The sequence below is a fragment of the Urocampus carinirostris genome, chromosome 3 (assembly GCF_059441175.1).
Source record: "Urocampus carinirostris isolate Australia breed hairy pipefish chromosome 3, RoL_Ucar_1.0, whole genome shotgun sequence".
Classification (NCBI taxonomy): Eukaryota; Metazoa; Chordata; class Actinopteri; order Syngnathiformes; family Syngnathidae; genus Urocampus; species Urocampus carinirostris.
Window position 1 is genome coordinate 26720579 of NC_142351.1, and position 15472 is coordinate 26736050.

The following is a 15472-nucleotide window of genomic DNA, read 5'->3' on the forward strand; positions in this document are numbered from 1 at the left end:
GATGTACAATGCTGCCACCTACAGTCGAGTGACGGTTGTATTGTTCCTCCGTGGAGTTGGTATTTTCTGAAAGTGCTGCAGATTTCTCCATCTTCACTTCATCATCAATACAAACTCCATCGCGATTGATGTAACTAAAAATGATTAGTTGACTTTTGAACTCATTCAATGCCAGACGTTTCAAATTGGAACCAGGCAATTTTTGCCATTTCTTACTAATCAGCAGCGACATAACTTTTAATTTTTTTTCTCTCAGTAAAACAAATAATAAAATACATTTTTACACTTTGGGACAATGCTTCTGAAAACATATTTATATGTTATGGCACTGAATGATCTGCATTTATATAGCGCTTTTCAAGTCGAGACTTCCCAAAGCGCTTTACAGCGTGCTTCACATTTCCCAATAGCGTCCATGAAGCCATGTAAGGCTGCTTATTGGGGGCATTAGGGATTCAGTGTCTTGCCCAAGGACACTCCGACATGTAACACAGAGGAGCCGGGATTCGATTCGAACTGCGATCTCTTGATCCAAAGACAAGCGCTCTACCTCCTGAGCTACTGCCGCCCAGTGAGGTAATAAGTGAATTACATTAACCCTTTTTCCAGGTTATTTTTCAGTCATCTCTGATCAGTTGCTATGTTCTGAAATTCAGCTGGAAAACAGGTTATTTCAATGTAAAGGTGGAGTGCATCGTTTAAGGGGTCTTTTAAAATGTGAGGGTATATTTTTGTGTAATCACAAAACATCAATTGATTGACAATTTATTTACATTTTTGCCTAAAACAAACACAATCTTTGTTTCACTTTTTTAAACAACTTTCAAATTAAAGGACGTTTTTTTTACGATCGAATTGAATGTCATGTATGATTTCCTTCACAGAAAACCCCCAAATTAAGTTTTTGCATCATATAAATGTATCTATCTACAAAGATTCACATTAATATCACCTAGCATTAGCTTTTCTGTTATAATCTCAATATAGTGTTCAAACATTTTAAAAGAATGTAGAAGTCATTATTGATACACCACCATGGTTGTAATTTTTGTATAGTTCAAAAATCTTTAACATGTTTTACTTCATCCGTGACAATAAAGTGCAAACAATCAATTACATTTAACATTAGGTTAAATATACAGGCTGTTAAAAAAAAATAATATTCCACAAACAAGACCGTCACTCAAGTCATGACATTTCGTAATTTGCATTTTACTACAACAATTACATTTCCCAAAACAGAAATATGGTGTTTGAGTATCATGAAAATCAGGTACCTTCCCAGAATACTAAATATCTTTCTGACCTGGAGAATGGATGTATATCATCGATCAAGGACAGCAAAGGCATGGAAACAGCAATACTTATGACAAAATAATACAGGTTAATGACAATTTCAACGAACTGCATTAAGACATTACATTTGCATTAGTGGCCTCAATGCAACTACAACTTAAAAACACCATCACCTAATACTGATGTAATATATATATAAAATCAACACAGTAGACTTTATCGTTCATGATTATCAAACAGATGATTGTCTCTGACCAATTGCAGGATATTGTTGTGGCTGCATAGACAAGAAAATGAAATTGTCCTCTAGGGTTAAATTAAAAACAAAACAAAAAACCCCTAAAAAAAACTATCAGTAAAATCTCAATTGTTACATCGGTTTGAAACCATTTCATATTTCCAGACATTTTAGAACCACTGTGACAAACCTGTCACTTTCTAAATGCTGTAATAATAAAGGACTGTGGTAGAATTTTACAAACAGATTAACATAATTAAGTGCTATCAGTATTGGTGTGTTCCTTGTCAGAGGTCCCACATTACTCAGATATGAGAAGATGCAACAACATACACACAGGTAAGTCAAACAAATGTGTTAACATTAACAAGACGACCATGCAAATATTTCATTGGCCTTGAAACCCAGGGATTCATTTTAGTACCATATTTGCACTTAGTCCTTAAACCAGGGGTCGGGAACCTATGGCTCTTTTCATGAGTATATGTGAATCTGAGATAAAATCAAAACATGCACAATTTATACTATTGTTTTTACATGGGGAGTTGATTATCGTACGTGCAATACTAGCTGTTTATTGGGTTCGGTCCAGAATATATTGGATACAATTTTAACAACAGTATTCAGTCAAGGTATCACACCAACAGACCCCATTTTGGCTGTGATGAAAAGACACATGTCAAACTTTAAACACCGAAAAGCTCTAGAGCAATTTGATTGGGTAAGCGGTAGGAATGGGCAGAGCTCATCCTCATCCAGAACCCTCTGCACTGAAGGTAAATGTTAGTATCATCAATTGCAGTATTGTGTGACATTTTTAGAACAAAACTTTGCTCGCACCTTGTTTTGAAACCATTATTTGGGACAAAAATGAGCCTCAACACTCTTAACTGCAGAAGGGAAACACATTTTAGAAATATATATATTTCATATGGGACACAGGCTTTCACATTATTGTTTCATAGATTTTACAAAATCATCAAACAGTCAAATAAAATGGGCTGAAGAAGCATCTTTTTTTCTGGAGGGCAGGATTGGCAGTTTTGTTGCATTTTGCCTTAAAATATATGGTGTACCTCTGTCAAAACACAAAAATTGATGTACATATATATATATATACATATATATATATATATATATATATACATAAAATTTATTGCATATACAGACGCTCTCCTTACGAACATTCGAGTTACGAAAAACGGTAGAAACGAAGATTCTTTTTGGGGAGGTCGAAAAATACTTGGACATTGCTGTAAGTTAGATTTCGTATTATGCACCTTTTTCCGAGTACAGGACAGTGGCGCTGTGAGAGCTCACCGAGCATCCACTCCGAAGAAATCCGGCTTCCTCTTTCTAGTTTGTGTGTAGACATATACTATACTGTCTCTCCAGAACTTTGACATTTTTATGGTTTAATTTCACGTGCATCTATCTAATATGGTTGGTGTAAAGTGTAAAGAAAAGGCGAGCAATTTCTTTTGAAATAAAAAGTGGAATAAGAAAGCTTGATGTGGTTGAGAAAATGGTTGGATCGCTTTTTTTCGGCCACTTTCTACCATGGAGGAGGATGTCCCCTAACTCTTGAAGCTTATCTTCCAAAGGTAAGTTAAACTTAACTTAATCTTTATAAAGCATTTTATTTTATTAAATGTTTATTTTTTAGTACAAAACAATACAAGTTATTGATACAAGCCTTAACATACTTATACAAACATTAAACATACTTAAACCTTAAACATACATTCCATACAAAATATAGCACTGAAGCAACTTACGAACAAATTAAACTTACGAATGATCGTCTGGAAAGTATCTTGTTCGTAAGTAGGGCAGCGTCTGTATATATTTTATTTATTTATTAATTTGCTTTAATGGCTTGTTGGATCAAAAAGGTTCCCGACCCCTGCTTTAGACGAGATATACATTATATAAAATCACCTTGTATTAACAGCAAAATCTACAAAATTCAATTTTTTACTGGACCTGAAAAATATTAATTTTGCTTGTGTTTTTCAGTGTCTGTCTCCGGTTGCAGAACCAAACTCGCACCACCTCCCGGTCGTAGTTGAGCTCCTTGGCGATTTCTGTTATCTCTTGACCTGTCGGTAACGAGTTCTTCTCAAAGTAGGAGTTGAGGACTTCGATTGCTTGAGGCGTGAAACTGGTTCGTCGCTTGCGTTTCTTTGACGGCTCGCCACCGACAAATTCCATCAGGTTCTGCTGCCCTTTCTGGTTCCAGTGCTCTGCCTCGGCGAGCCACTTCTCCAACACTGGTTTCAACTTCTGGGCGCTCTTCGGGGTGATGTCTAACTTTTCAAACCTACAGAAATAAAAGAAGACCTTTTGAAGGTCCCCATAAGCCAGAGATTTTCAACCACTGTGCCGCGGCACACTAGTGTGCCGTGACAAATTATCCAATGTCACTTTTTAAATTAAAAATTTTATAAAACATATATGAATAATTTTCTGCAAATATTATGCCATTGTTAAGTGTCTGTGCTGTAAAAACTGGGGGTATTATAAATTATCATTATATAACGTTTTTGGTTAGTGGTGTGCCGCAAAATTTTTCCAATGTAAAAAAACATGCCCTGGCTTAGAAAAAGTTGAAAAACACTGCTCTAAGCATTGCGACATAAGGGTTCCTATAGCTGTTAAGTAGGTTTAAAATGTATTTACTCAAAAATGTGCATTTCTACAGTTTTCTTTGCTTCTTTGTTTCCCAGGAGGGATAGTAGTTTTTTCTTTTTTTGTCTCCGCCCTGTTGGGATTGCAATAAAAATATGAGCAAGGTGGAGCAGCAAGGGAGAGAGAAACGGGATGATGGGAGATTCAAACCTTGAATTCTCTCTCCAATTGCAATTGAGAAAATACCAAAAGTCTTTGTCTGAATTTCTCCTACTATCAGTCAATATTGTTAAGCTCTCCAAGACGCAAACGATCGCTTTAGATCTAACAATAGCTTAAGGCAAGCCTAATTCAAGACTGAAGACTTTTAATGCATTTGATTCTAAAGTTTAAGACCAAGCCGACAAAATAAAAAAAACAAGTTGGGAAAAAAAATAAATAAAATAAAATAAAATATATATATATATATATATATATATTTTTTTTTTTTTGTTTTCCTTACACACAATATATAGTGCCTCATACCCATCACCTGGCACAGCTTTGAGCCATGGCGGACAGCCACTTCATTAAATTTACACTTTCCCATGGTAAACGTCTGAAGTTGCTATGTGTATTGTGGAAAGACAGAAGATATGCGTCTGCCCTGAAAGGCCCGACTAAAGCCAAATTTGAGACATTTTATTGCCAATGAACGCCTAATTTTCGGACTAATAAATATAATGCCTTTCAAGATTCATGATCTGCGGGAACCCTGGCCGTATACATTTTTCTTTAAAACTCATTTGCATGAGTGTTGTTAGATTATGACAATACCGGGCCATATTTTATTTATAACGGAGCAGTTATCAAAACTGTTGTCAAGTCTAAATTAAAATATAATTTTAAGTATACATATTACTATATTTGTTTTCTTAACAAATAAGAATGAGATAATCCTTTAAAATGAGCAGTATCATGAGCATTATTACACTGCTGTGACATAAATGATTATCAATAACTGATTGCATGGAACTTTTCTGCAGTGTAAAAATAAAAGATTAATTTGACATATGAGTACAAGTTTTCTGATGCAATTACATTATAATGTACTATCAAGCTGATTGAAAGATTTATCCTGTGTGTAAAGTACCTGGGTAAATTAGTAAATATTTATGGTAAAGGTTGCTAATTGTGTTAATTGTTCTTACTTGTTTGCCTAAAGGGCAGCACGGCGGGGCAGTGGTTAGCGCATGTGCGGCACAGTTCTGAGGTCATGAGATCGAACCTCCTGTGCGGAGTTTGCATGTTCTCCCCGTGCTTGCGTGGGTTTCCTCCGGGTACTCCGGTTTCCTCCCATATTCCAAAAAAACCATGCATGTTAGGTTAATTGGCCAGTCCAAATTGTCCCTAGGTGTGAATGAGAGAGCGAATTGCCTGTCCCTGTGTCCCCTGCGACTGGGTGTCAACCAGTTCAGGGTGTCCCCTGCCCACTGCCCGAAGATAGCAGGGATGGGTTCCAGGACCCCCACGACCCTACTGGGGATAAGCAGTGCAGATAATGGATGGATGTTTGCAAAAAAAGACAATACACAGTATATTAAGGGCTTTACAAATAAACATGACTTGACTATATTCACCTGCAAATAGCAGACTGGCTGTAGGCTGGGCCCTCTGTGGCAGTCAAAGCCTGTCCCACTTGAGTCTGCGTCAGTCCCAACGAAAGCCGTCGTATTTTGAAATTCTTGGCGAACTCTCGTATTTCTTCTAAATTAATGCCCTCCTCACTGCTGGCAGCTTGATGAGGTTCTGCTGGTAGGGAATAAATATGCTGTGCAAAACTTACGAGTACATATTAATGATCCATATACGTATAAAATGTACGTACTGCTGACAAGATGGCCCACTTTGGCCATGTCACCACAGGAAATGGGGAGCGATGAAAGAGGAGAGGTGGCGCTCTTGAGTACCGACGGTTGTGGAGCAATGACCACTGGTAACTGGGTGGCAGCTGTTGAGGATACCTGTGACTGATTGAGATAGACAAAATGAATAAGAAATATTTTGACCCAAGACGAGGCATTACATTTACCTGGGTGGTTGGTTTGGATGTTGTGTGGGGAACAGCAGCTTTGGGCAGGACGGTAGCAGGAGCGCCCACCGCGGCAGTTCCGTTCCCAACCGTAGCAAAAATCTGGCCTTGGGTGTTGAGGAGAAACTGCGGTGTGACAGTCTGGACCTGCAGACCCTGAATGGGGAGGCTCTGAGTGGCAGCCCCCGTGGCCAGCGCGGCAGGGTTAACCAACAAAGGAAGAGTTCCAATCACCTGAAACGAAAGGCCATAAGATCATTAATCACTCCAAAACAGGAAACGCGCAAAAAGCATTTAATTAAACTTTTTAATGGAATAAAAATAGTATGGTTATTTACCAGCTATGTATATTTAAGTGATGTATGAACAGTAAAAACAAAGGAATACAAGTTACATAACAAATAATTTGGATAGAATAGGAAAGGCGTTGAATTTTAAATGTAATTTTATCTAATAAAAAGGGGCACAGAGTTAGAAGATTTCCTGCGCATTTGAACGCTGTGATCCACCCATTTACCGAAGCAGTGCTCTGACTGATGCATCCATTCCTTCCCTCCCTTTTCCCTCCACAGTCCTCACAAATGAAATATGCAATTTCGTGTTTGTTTCATTTCAGTCCGAAAAATAAAGTTAATGGGTTGTGTATGGCCTGGGTCAAGTTGGCCTGGATTTTTAAAATTTAGGCCTGTTCTTACCTTTTGAGTAGATCAATTCCGTCTCCACAAGTGAAAACAAAATAGTATTTCTTATACTAATATCATTAGCCTAATTATTGAGATGCAAAGGACGCTCTCAAAATGAGAGTAAAAAATACACACAGTATGGTTAATATGTTATTATTACCGTATTTTCCGCACTATAAGGCGCACCCCGAAAAAATAGTTTTTGGTCCTATTTTTGACATACATAAGACGCACCGGATTATAAGGCGCTACAATGGGAACGTCGACAAAACAGTCAGATAGTTCAGTCCAACTTATTACCCCCTTAACATTCCGAGAGCTTGCAAAGACGCAAATACGTGTCGAGAACACGTACCGATGCGGTGTCCGTACGATGTCACTCAAATGCATCGTTCCATCATTCGGAAGGTTAAAGTCTTGGGATTCAAGAAATGCCAACCATTCCTTAGTTTATATTTTGTTTTTTGCTCGCAACTTTACTGTATATATGACAATAAACACTTGGAATTGAGTTTAATTTAAAAATAGACACTCCATTCCATCCATTATCTGCACCGCTTATCACAGAAACATCGAGTTCAGTCTGAAACAAGATACAGGGATAATATATATAGCCAGAGTAGCTAACCGAAGTCGTTGTGTTCATAATAATGTGCAGCCGTGGTCCTCTTATACCCGCGAGTTTAGTAAATCCAGGAGAATAAAATATTTACAAATATAAAATAGTAAAAAAATGCTTTCTGTATGCCGTCAGCCACGTGCTATACGCATTCATCTTTTTCGGCCAATTGCAGGCTTTGTTTTGCCGTTCAAGCCAATGCCAGCCTGTAAATGATAAAAAGGATCCGCCCCTTGACCTCCGAATAACTTTAGCCAATAGTGATCGATTCAACTGATGATTGACACGTCTTTTTTGGCCAATTGCAGGCTTTGTTTTGCCGTTCAAGCCAATGCCAGCCTGTAAATGATAAAAAGGATCCTCCCCTTGACCTCCGAATAACTTTAGCCAATAGTGATGCATTCAAATGATGATTGACACATTGGTTAGCCAATGAAACGCCGGTAAATAAATCCCAGCATACACCGCGGACTACTTGGCGTTCGGGGAAAATCTAGTCGGCGGCTGCAAGTTAGTTGCAAGACTTTGCGAATTAATTTTGTTCCATAAATAAGGCGCTCTGTATTATAAGGCGCATGGTCAGCTTTTGAAAAAAATAAAGGCTTTTAGGTGCGCCTTATAGTGCAGAAAATATGGTACTTCATATTTAGCCTGAGACCCACCTGTCCATGTGTGGTTGTTAGGATCTGGCTTGTGATGCCTGCCATGTTGGACATAGCGTTGGTGATAATGGGATTGGAAGTGAGAGAACTGAGGAACTGGGTCTGCGCTCCCAGTGATGCAGCATTGATCTGAGTAAAGACAATTAAATGTTAAAAATGATATAAACAAGAGTAGTTAGGCTAAAATGTCCTGCACGTTCTTACGAGCGCTGGATTAATAGAGAGCCCTGCAGTCTGCAGCGCAGCCACCGATATGTTGGATTGGGGAGATACAGCAGTGGCAGGGGCGGCTTGAGCTGTTGCTTCTTGAGACGTCAAGCCACTACAAGATTGCTGCGACTCCGTCTGCACCGGTTGTATGGAACCTGCTGGAGGCTGGAACACTGTTTGTGTGTTGGTTTGTAGCTGAGGTTGAACCGAATTTAGCACTGTAGCAGCTGTAAGGGAAAATAACCAAGAGCTGAAAAGATATTGACAAAATGATCACTACATTTGTTATTGGCAAATATAGATATTGATCCTGTTAGGGCAGTGGTTGAGAACATATGGCTCATGAGCCAAGTGTGGCTCTTTTCATGAGTACATCTGGCTCTAAGTTCCCCTTTTTAATGAATTAAAGCCAGGGGTGAATCACAGTGATTCTACCACAAGCGCTGTAGTGCATTTTTACCTATAAGGCTAGTAAGGATTGCCATGAGGATTTTTTTCCATAACGATTAGCCAATGAGATGCATCATAATGCACATGGGAGTGTGACATCTGCTTTCTACCATTTCCTTGATAATTTTTCCAGTGTATAGTTTGAGCAAATGACGAATGATTAATGGATGTGCAAGTGTACTTTCAAGACAAACGGTAGTAGATTTTAAAGATGTTGAAGTTTTGCATCAGCAAATCAGAGTGACATTCAGTATAGGCTGCAATGTGCGCAAGCATATGACTTCACCTCCAATTTGGCTGGGAATGGAAGAAACTACTGCTTAGCCAGTATCAATTACTTTTCAACTACACTCCCCCATCTCAAATCCTCTTATACAAAAAACACGTGTTAAAATGACACTCAAAATTTGGAATCAATTTAGACGCCACTTTGGTCTTCAAGCAATCCCTTTCTCCACACCAATAACTCAAACCCTAGCTTTCAACTATCTATAGATGACAATACCTTCTCTCTCTGGTCTAATAAGGGCATAAGCATACTTAAGGATCTTTATATCGATAACGTATTTGCAACTTTTGAGCAACTTATGGCCAAATTCAACATACATCATAACAACCATTTTAGATACCTTCAGATGTACTTACACGTTCTAAAGAGAACACATACACCTTCAATATGCGCACGACAGGGCCTCATATTGACCAAATTTCTTCACAGAGCTGATTGGATCAAACAATGTCCCAATATTTGAGAATGTTAATTCAAACTGCGCACGCTACCATCAGTCCCCAACTAATCACACCCACATGTTCTAGTCATGCTCTTCTCTGCATTACTTCTGGAGATTTTTCAAATCATTTCAAAGATATGTGGCTCTCCTATCAAACCGGATAGATTATATGATAGCTTTATTTGGAACTTCCTCAATCACATTAAAATTACCTAAGGCAACCAAACACATCATAACCTTCATCGCATTACAAGCACGGTGCTTGATCCTAATAAAATAAATCAGTCCCTCCATTGTACACTGTGTCGATCCAGTCTACCCTACAGTACCTGCACTTAGAAAACATTTAGATATACACTTAAGGGCTATGTTAATATGTTCAAGATGGTCTGGCTTCCTTAACTGTGGAAGGGAAATGAACTTTGCCGACATCCCAGAATGATTATCCTACCTGATGTTATTACATGTTGCTTGTCCCACCCACCCCACTGGACTCTTAACTTTGTCTCATGTATAATTTACTGTGCATGGTTATTTATCTATGCACTTATCTTGCTTTTTCCTGCAATACTGTTCAGGTGTCTCATGAGTGGGTAACCACCAACTCCAGCGGGGTGAATCATTTTACCTGCTCTTCTTGAGTATGCTGAGGTACTTTTTTGTTGTTGTGGGTTCTTTTTTTTTGGTTTTAGTTCTATTTGTTTTGTTTTTTGCTGTTGTTGTGCGTAAAAAAAGGTTCCCCTGGTATAATACAACCCCAAAACAGTGCTACAAAGCACAGGGAAAAATACTAACAATGGAGAGTCAAAGTGACCAAATCACATAATTTTTCATCTAACTTTAACAAAGATTTTGGTTTATTAGGGTACCCGTAGCAGTATGATGGCAGACAATCATGATACTCAAACGGATCCAACCAAAATATTTTCCTTATTATTTTTCTGTCCCGACTTTCACAATGTTTGTGTGACCCATAGCAGTAAAATGGTGGATAACCATGTCAGCTCTCTTGGTGAGCCTCACTCATGTCATGCAAAATAAATACAAATTTCTTAAGCTATTAGCATTTAAAATTGAATGTACATTTATCATAGTTCATGCATTTTTGCTTATTATTCAAATAAATATTGTTTTTCAAGTGAATTGAGTTTTTTTTACCTCTAGGAGGCTCTAACTAATACACAATGTCCCTTTAACAACTTTGTTATTCTGACCCATAAATACAAACCCTGACTCATTGTAGTAATTACCTTGAAAGCCAGCAAAGGGAAGTTTAAGCAAGTTTGTGGACTGTGTGGCGGCGGCTGCAAGTCCGGAAAGCGTGGCCACATTTGTAGTTGGAAGGGTGAGAACAGCCAGTCCACCCTGGCCACTGATGGAGCCCGCCATACTGATCGGGATGAGCAGAGGTTGGCCCAGGGAACCCGTCTGGGCCAACATGCCTGTCATCAGAGTGGCAAGACTTTCTTGTGAGAGAATCTGTGTGGTAAAATTACAGACTAGCTAATGTGATGTTGTTTGGCCTAGTAAAATACTCTTGTAATTCCAAAAAACAAACAAAAACAAAAAAACATACCTGTGGACAACCTTGCACAGTGATGGGCACGGCAGGCACAGAAGGCTGCGGCAATGATATACTGACTGGCAAAGTTGGACTGAGGCCTTGAATGGCAGGAGGTTGCTCCTCCCCTAATGTCACTTGCTGCTTTCCAGCTATTGCAGGAGCACAGTGAGTGAGGTAGAGACTTTGGCACATTTCTTCACGAACAAATTTGGAAATTACTGCGCCGCTTCAGCTCACCATCTCTCGGAGCTTTGTGGGCATCAGCGTGGTCCTCTTTTGGGTGGCACCCTTCAGGTTCAGCCCCGCCCTCAGTTTTATTCTCACGTTTCTTCTCCTCAGGTACCGACAAAGATGAATCAACCTCAACCTCGAGGACACGAATCGTCTCATGACTTGACATCACAATGACCTAAAGATGAAGGGTGGGAAAGTATTGAACAACTGATAGACATTGTGCTTTGTTCTATTAATTATTTGCAATTCCATTTTTTTTTCAATTGAAAAAATGTTTGGGGATGATGAACTAATTTTCCAAGATGACAATGCATCATGCCACAGAGCAAAAACTGATGATTCCATATGTTTTTCCTTAGAATTGAGTGATTCCATATCTATTTCCCTGCACTTACTCTATAAAAGTAACATTTACTAACCATTGCAAAATTTTTCTTAATTTAGTGTTTCTGAATGCCAATATTTTGCACTTTGGAATAACCTTACGATTGCTTCATGTTTGTGACTTAAGTTTTTTTTCTACAATATAAAATGTCTCAAGACTGGTGATTACGTACTTTTTGCTCGGGGTTGTACCTCCCAATTTCTTGCCCAGCCTTTTTGATGTCTTTTGTGTACCAATAGCAGCAAGATGGACGACAATTAGCTCATGTTATGTAAAATACATGCAAGTTTTATTTATTTTAAAAAGATAATTTAAATTATAGTCCATGTATTTTGGATTCATTTTTTTAATCAATATTTTTATTATTTTCTACCACTAGAAGGTTCTAAAAACCACCACTGTCCCTATTAAACTTTCATTTTTAAGTGAAGGCTTCAAACTATCACCTCACAAGCCTAAAGTCGCATATATCTGTATACCCTTTAATCACAAAAATGTCTCAAAGGACTGCAGCGGATTACAATTACACCATCGCCTGGTCTTAAACCAACATGAGACATGAAGAACTTTGCCCGAGACTGTCCACCCACAAGGGTCTCTCAAAATTCTTAGGGGGAAACAATGGTCACTGGAGTACAAAGTTCATTTAGGGCAAGCAAGAGAGAATGAAAAAGAGGTAGTAAGAAGCCAATGCATACCTGGTTGCCTCTGGCAGGTTATTTCAAATGGTGAGTCTAAATAGCTGAAAAAAAGACTCTTGCACTCAGACAGTGAACAGCTAAAGGAGGACAAAGAAGCCACGCATGTTAAAATACAGATGAAGGGTGCATGAGTACAACAGCAACAGAGACAAACAATGTAAGCATCAGCCAACAAGCAGCCTAAGCAGTGCTTTCTTTCAAACATCCCTTGGCACAGCAGTCAGGAGCCACAGTTCCCATCCATGCACAACAACCCTTTTTAGAGCATGTAAAATGCTGCAGGGTGGAATTTATCATACATAAAGCATACAAAGTAGGACAGGGAGTAGACGACGATGCTAAGCTGGGACCAAATGGCTCATGGCCCAGTGGTTGCTCACCACTGCTTTACACTACTACTGTCTATTAAATGATTGCATTTTAGTAATGTATGAATGCTGTGTTAATAGTTTCTCAAAATTCGGTGTCGGTTGTACTGATAAACATCTCAATCAAAGGATTGGAATGGATGTGATGGAAAATAATTAGTGGGCATATGTTTGTGTACGGGCAGCACGGCGGCGCAGTGGTTAGCACGTGTACAGGCACAGTTATAAGGTCTTGGGAACCTCCTGTGTGGGTTCAAATCCAGCTACTGGACTTCCTGTGCGGAGTTTGAATGTTCTCCCCGTGCTTGCGTGGGTTTCCTCCGGGCACTCCGGTTTTCTCCCACATTCCAAAGACATGCATTTCAGGTCGATTGGCTGGTCCAAACTGTCCTTAGGTGTGAATGAGCGAGCGAGTTGTCTGTCCCTGTGTGCCCTGTGATTGGCTGGCAACCAGTTCAGGGTGTACCTTGCCCACTGCCCGATGATTGCTGGGATGGGCTCCAGCAACCCCGCGACCCTACTGAGGATAAGCGGTGCAGCTAATGAGATGAGATGTTTGTGTACATAAGGGATGTCAATATTATTTTAGCTATGGGATCGTATCCAGACTTTCTTTTTCAAGGTGGGCCAGATCAGTGAAACCATTTTAAAATCAAAATTTTAGCTTTGTTTTTTTCCAGTATGCTTTATCATCCAGGCTACTGCAGTTGCCTACCCTACATATAATTACAGATGACAAGGGATCTTTCCAAGTATAACACATTTACTCAGAGGGAAAAAAATGACTTTAATGTTTGGCATTTAATGGAATAATTGGTTTATTTTAACAGTTAAGTGAATGCAGTTTTCACCTGAATAAATTTACCACGCTAACCAAACTCAAGTGGGAGTTATGAAAAAACATGTTTGCAAAAATCATGACTATTGATAGAAACAACTTTTTGGGTATGCTCAAAAATGTATGGCAGGACGGATTGAATCATTCAAACGGTCGTATGTTCGACATTAGTGGCGTACATGGTCTCATTATATGATGATGTTCAGTATGTGTGTCAGGCGTTCTTTGCTAACTGATTTACCTGCTCATTGACAGTAAGTTTGGCATCTGCGAGAGGAAGATCCTGGGACTTCATGACTTGCGCCACCTCTACCCTCCTGGGTTACAAATAAAACACCTGATCAGCCAGTTTATATATACTTTATAAATGGAATGTTTCGTATTCTTGTCTATTTATGTAGGAAACTATTTAGGGGGGACTATAAACAGGCCCGACTGTGTTGCACTTGGCTGCGGACAAGATGCAAGCTGGACGACTTCCACAGATTGCGGGCATGAGACGAATACAAAAATGGAAAAGCAGAAGATATTTACTGACGATGTCTTTCCCGCCAACGGGGAGCAGTTAAAAAATGCGGATGTCCCAAAAGTTTCGCTGGGTTTATGATCTCGCCTTCATAAGCCACCCCCCATTCTAACCCATAAAAGTCTTCTCGGTCACTTTAGGACATCGCCGCTAAACTGCCATATTCGCTGTCATGAATCAGTGTCTCTTGATCATAAATATATAAATTATGCTAATTACGAGCATTTCATATTAACCCCAACTCATTTCCCGTCGCTGTATAAATGCTGAGCGTGAATGAGGGGGAGAGAGTCGTGCCTTTTTAGAGTGTTTTTGTATTGCAATTTTAAAACGGCCAACTTACCTCTTCGAAAGGGTCCTCGCCACAGTTTGTTTCAGTCGCAGCTAATTAAAAATGCATCTCAGCTACCAGACAGGCGCAGTGGCTGCACACACAAAAGCCATTTGCATTGATAAGAAGGAGGGCTGCTATGTTTTGGGGGATCTGGCCTCTCGTCTCGACTCGCCGCGATGCAAACATTTGGGCTCATTCCCCCCACCAACCAAAAAGAGCCTTCGGGCGCCTCCCAATATCCCATGTGAAGCAAAAAGTCTGCGAGAATCAATAGAAATGTGTCCTTTTTGCCACTACGTCATGAACATAATTTATGCAAGAAAAAAAAATCTTGCATTGAAAATGTCTGCCGCGAGTTGAGTGGCTCCCTGGCGCTCTTAAAGGGCCCGCGCCCCAAATACAGTCAATACAAGGGCGTCTCGAAGATATGCACTATTTCATCAAAACTAGTAGTACCTGTGTTATTCTCGGTTAACTTGGATTTCAATTAGCTAGGGATTCTCAATAGTCGTTTTTCTTTGCTGCAATGGGTTACTTGACCAGAGTAACTCATCACAAAGTGTTTGGAATATTACTTGAAAAAACACTTCATGCGAAAGCTCTGCAAGATACAGTATAAAATCTGCAATACATATTTCTATACTCTTACACGTTCAAGAAATCCTAAACCAAAAATTGAATTGACTTGACTGTCTTTGAAATCAACATTTTAAAACCTTGTATGAAACGATTAGACATGGCACTCCAGGGTAAATATGTAATAAAGACTTTAAATGTACATTGTGTAATATTTGACCACTTGATGTCACAGTATTGTCTAAGCCGGCAAACAGAAACATGTGTCAAATGAGCACAGCACAGCAGCAAGATGATAGATAGATAGATAGATAGATAGATAGATAGATAGATAGATAGATAGATAGATAGATAG

General features: G+C 39.2%; 1 protein-coding gene across 3 annotated transcripts; it reads right to left on the minus strand.

Annotated features, from left to right (window-relative positions):
• Nucleotides 1–3261: 3261 nt before the first annotated feature.
• Nucleotides 3262–14886, minus strand: pou6f1 (POU class 6 homeobox 1). 3 transcript variants are annotated; one of them, XM_088331303.1, is made up of 12 exons: nt 14551–14886; nt 13923–13998; nt 12473–12552; nt 11393–11564; nt 11168–11304; nt 10842–11070; nt 8405–8637; nt 8201–8329; nt 6237–6470; nt 6033–6174; nt 5785–5956; nt 3262–3857 (listed from the first exon to the last, which is right to left on the minus strand). In XM_088331303.1, exons 4-12 carry the CDS (start codon nt 11553–11555, stop codon nt 3512–3514), a joined length of 1785 nt encoding a protein of 594 aa, XP_088187429.1. In that variant the 5' UTR covers nt 11556–11564; nt 12473–12552; nt 13923–13998; nt 14551–14886; the 3' UTR covers nt 3262–3511. The 3 variants fall into 3 exon arrangements, with proteins under 3 accessions (XP_088187429.1, XP_088187428.1, XP_088187427.1); XM_088331302.1 differs by lacking the exon at nt 12473–12552 and having other exon boundaries at nt 5785–5953; XM_088331301.1 differs by lacking the exon at nt 12473–12552.
• Between the last annotated feature and the right edge of the window lie 586 nt (nt 14887–15472).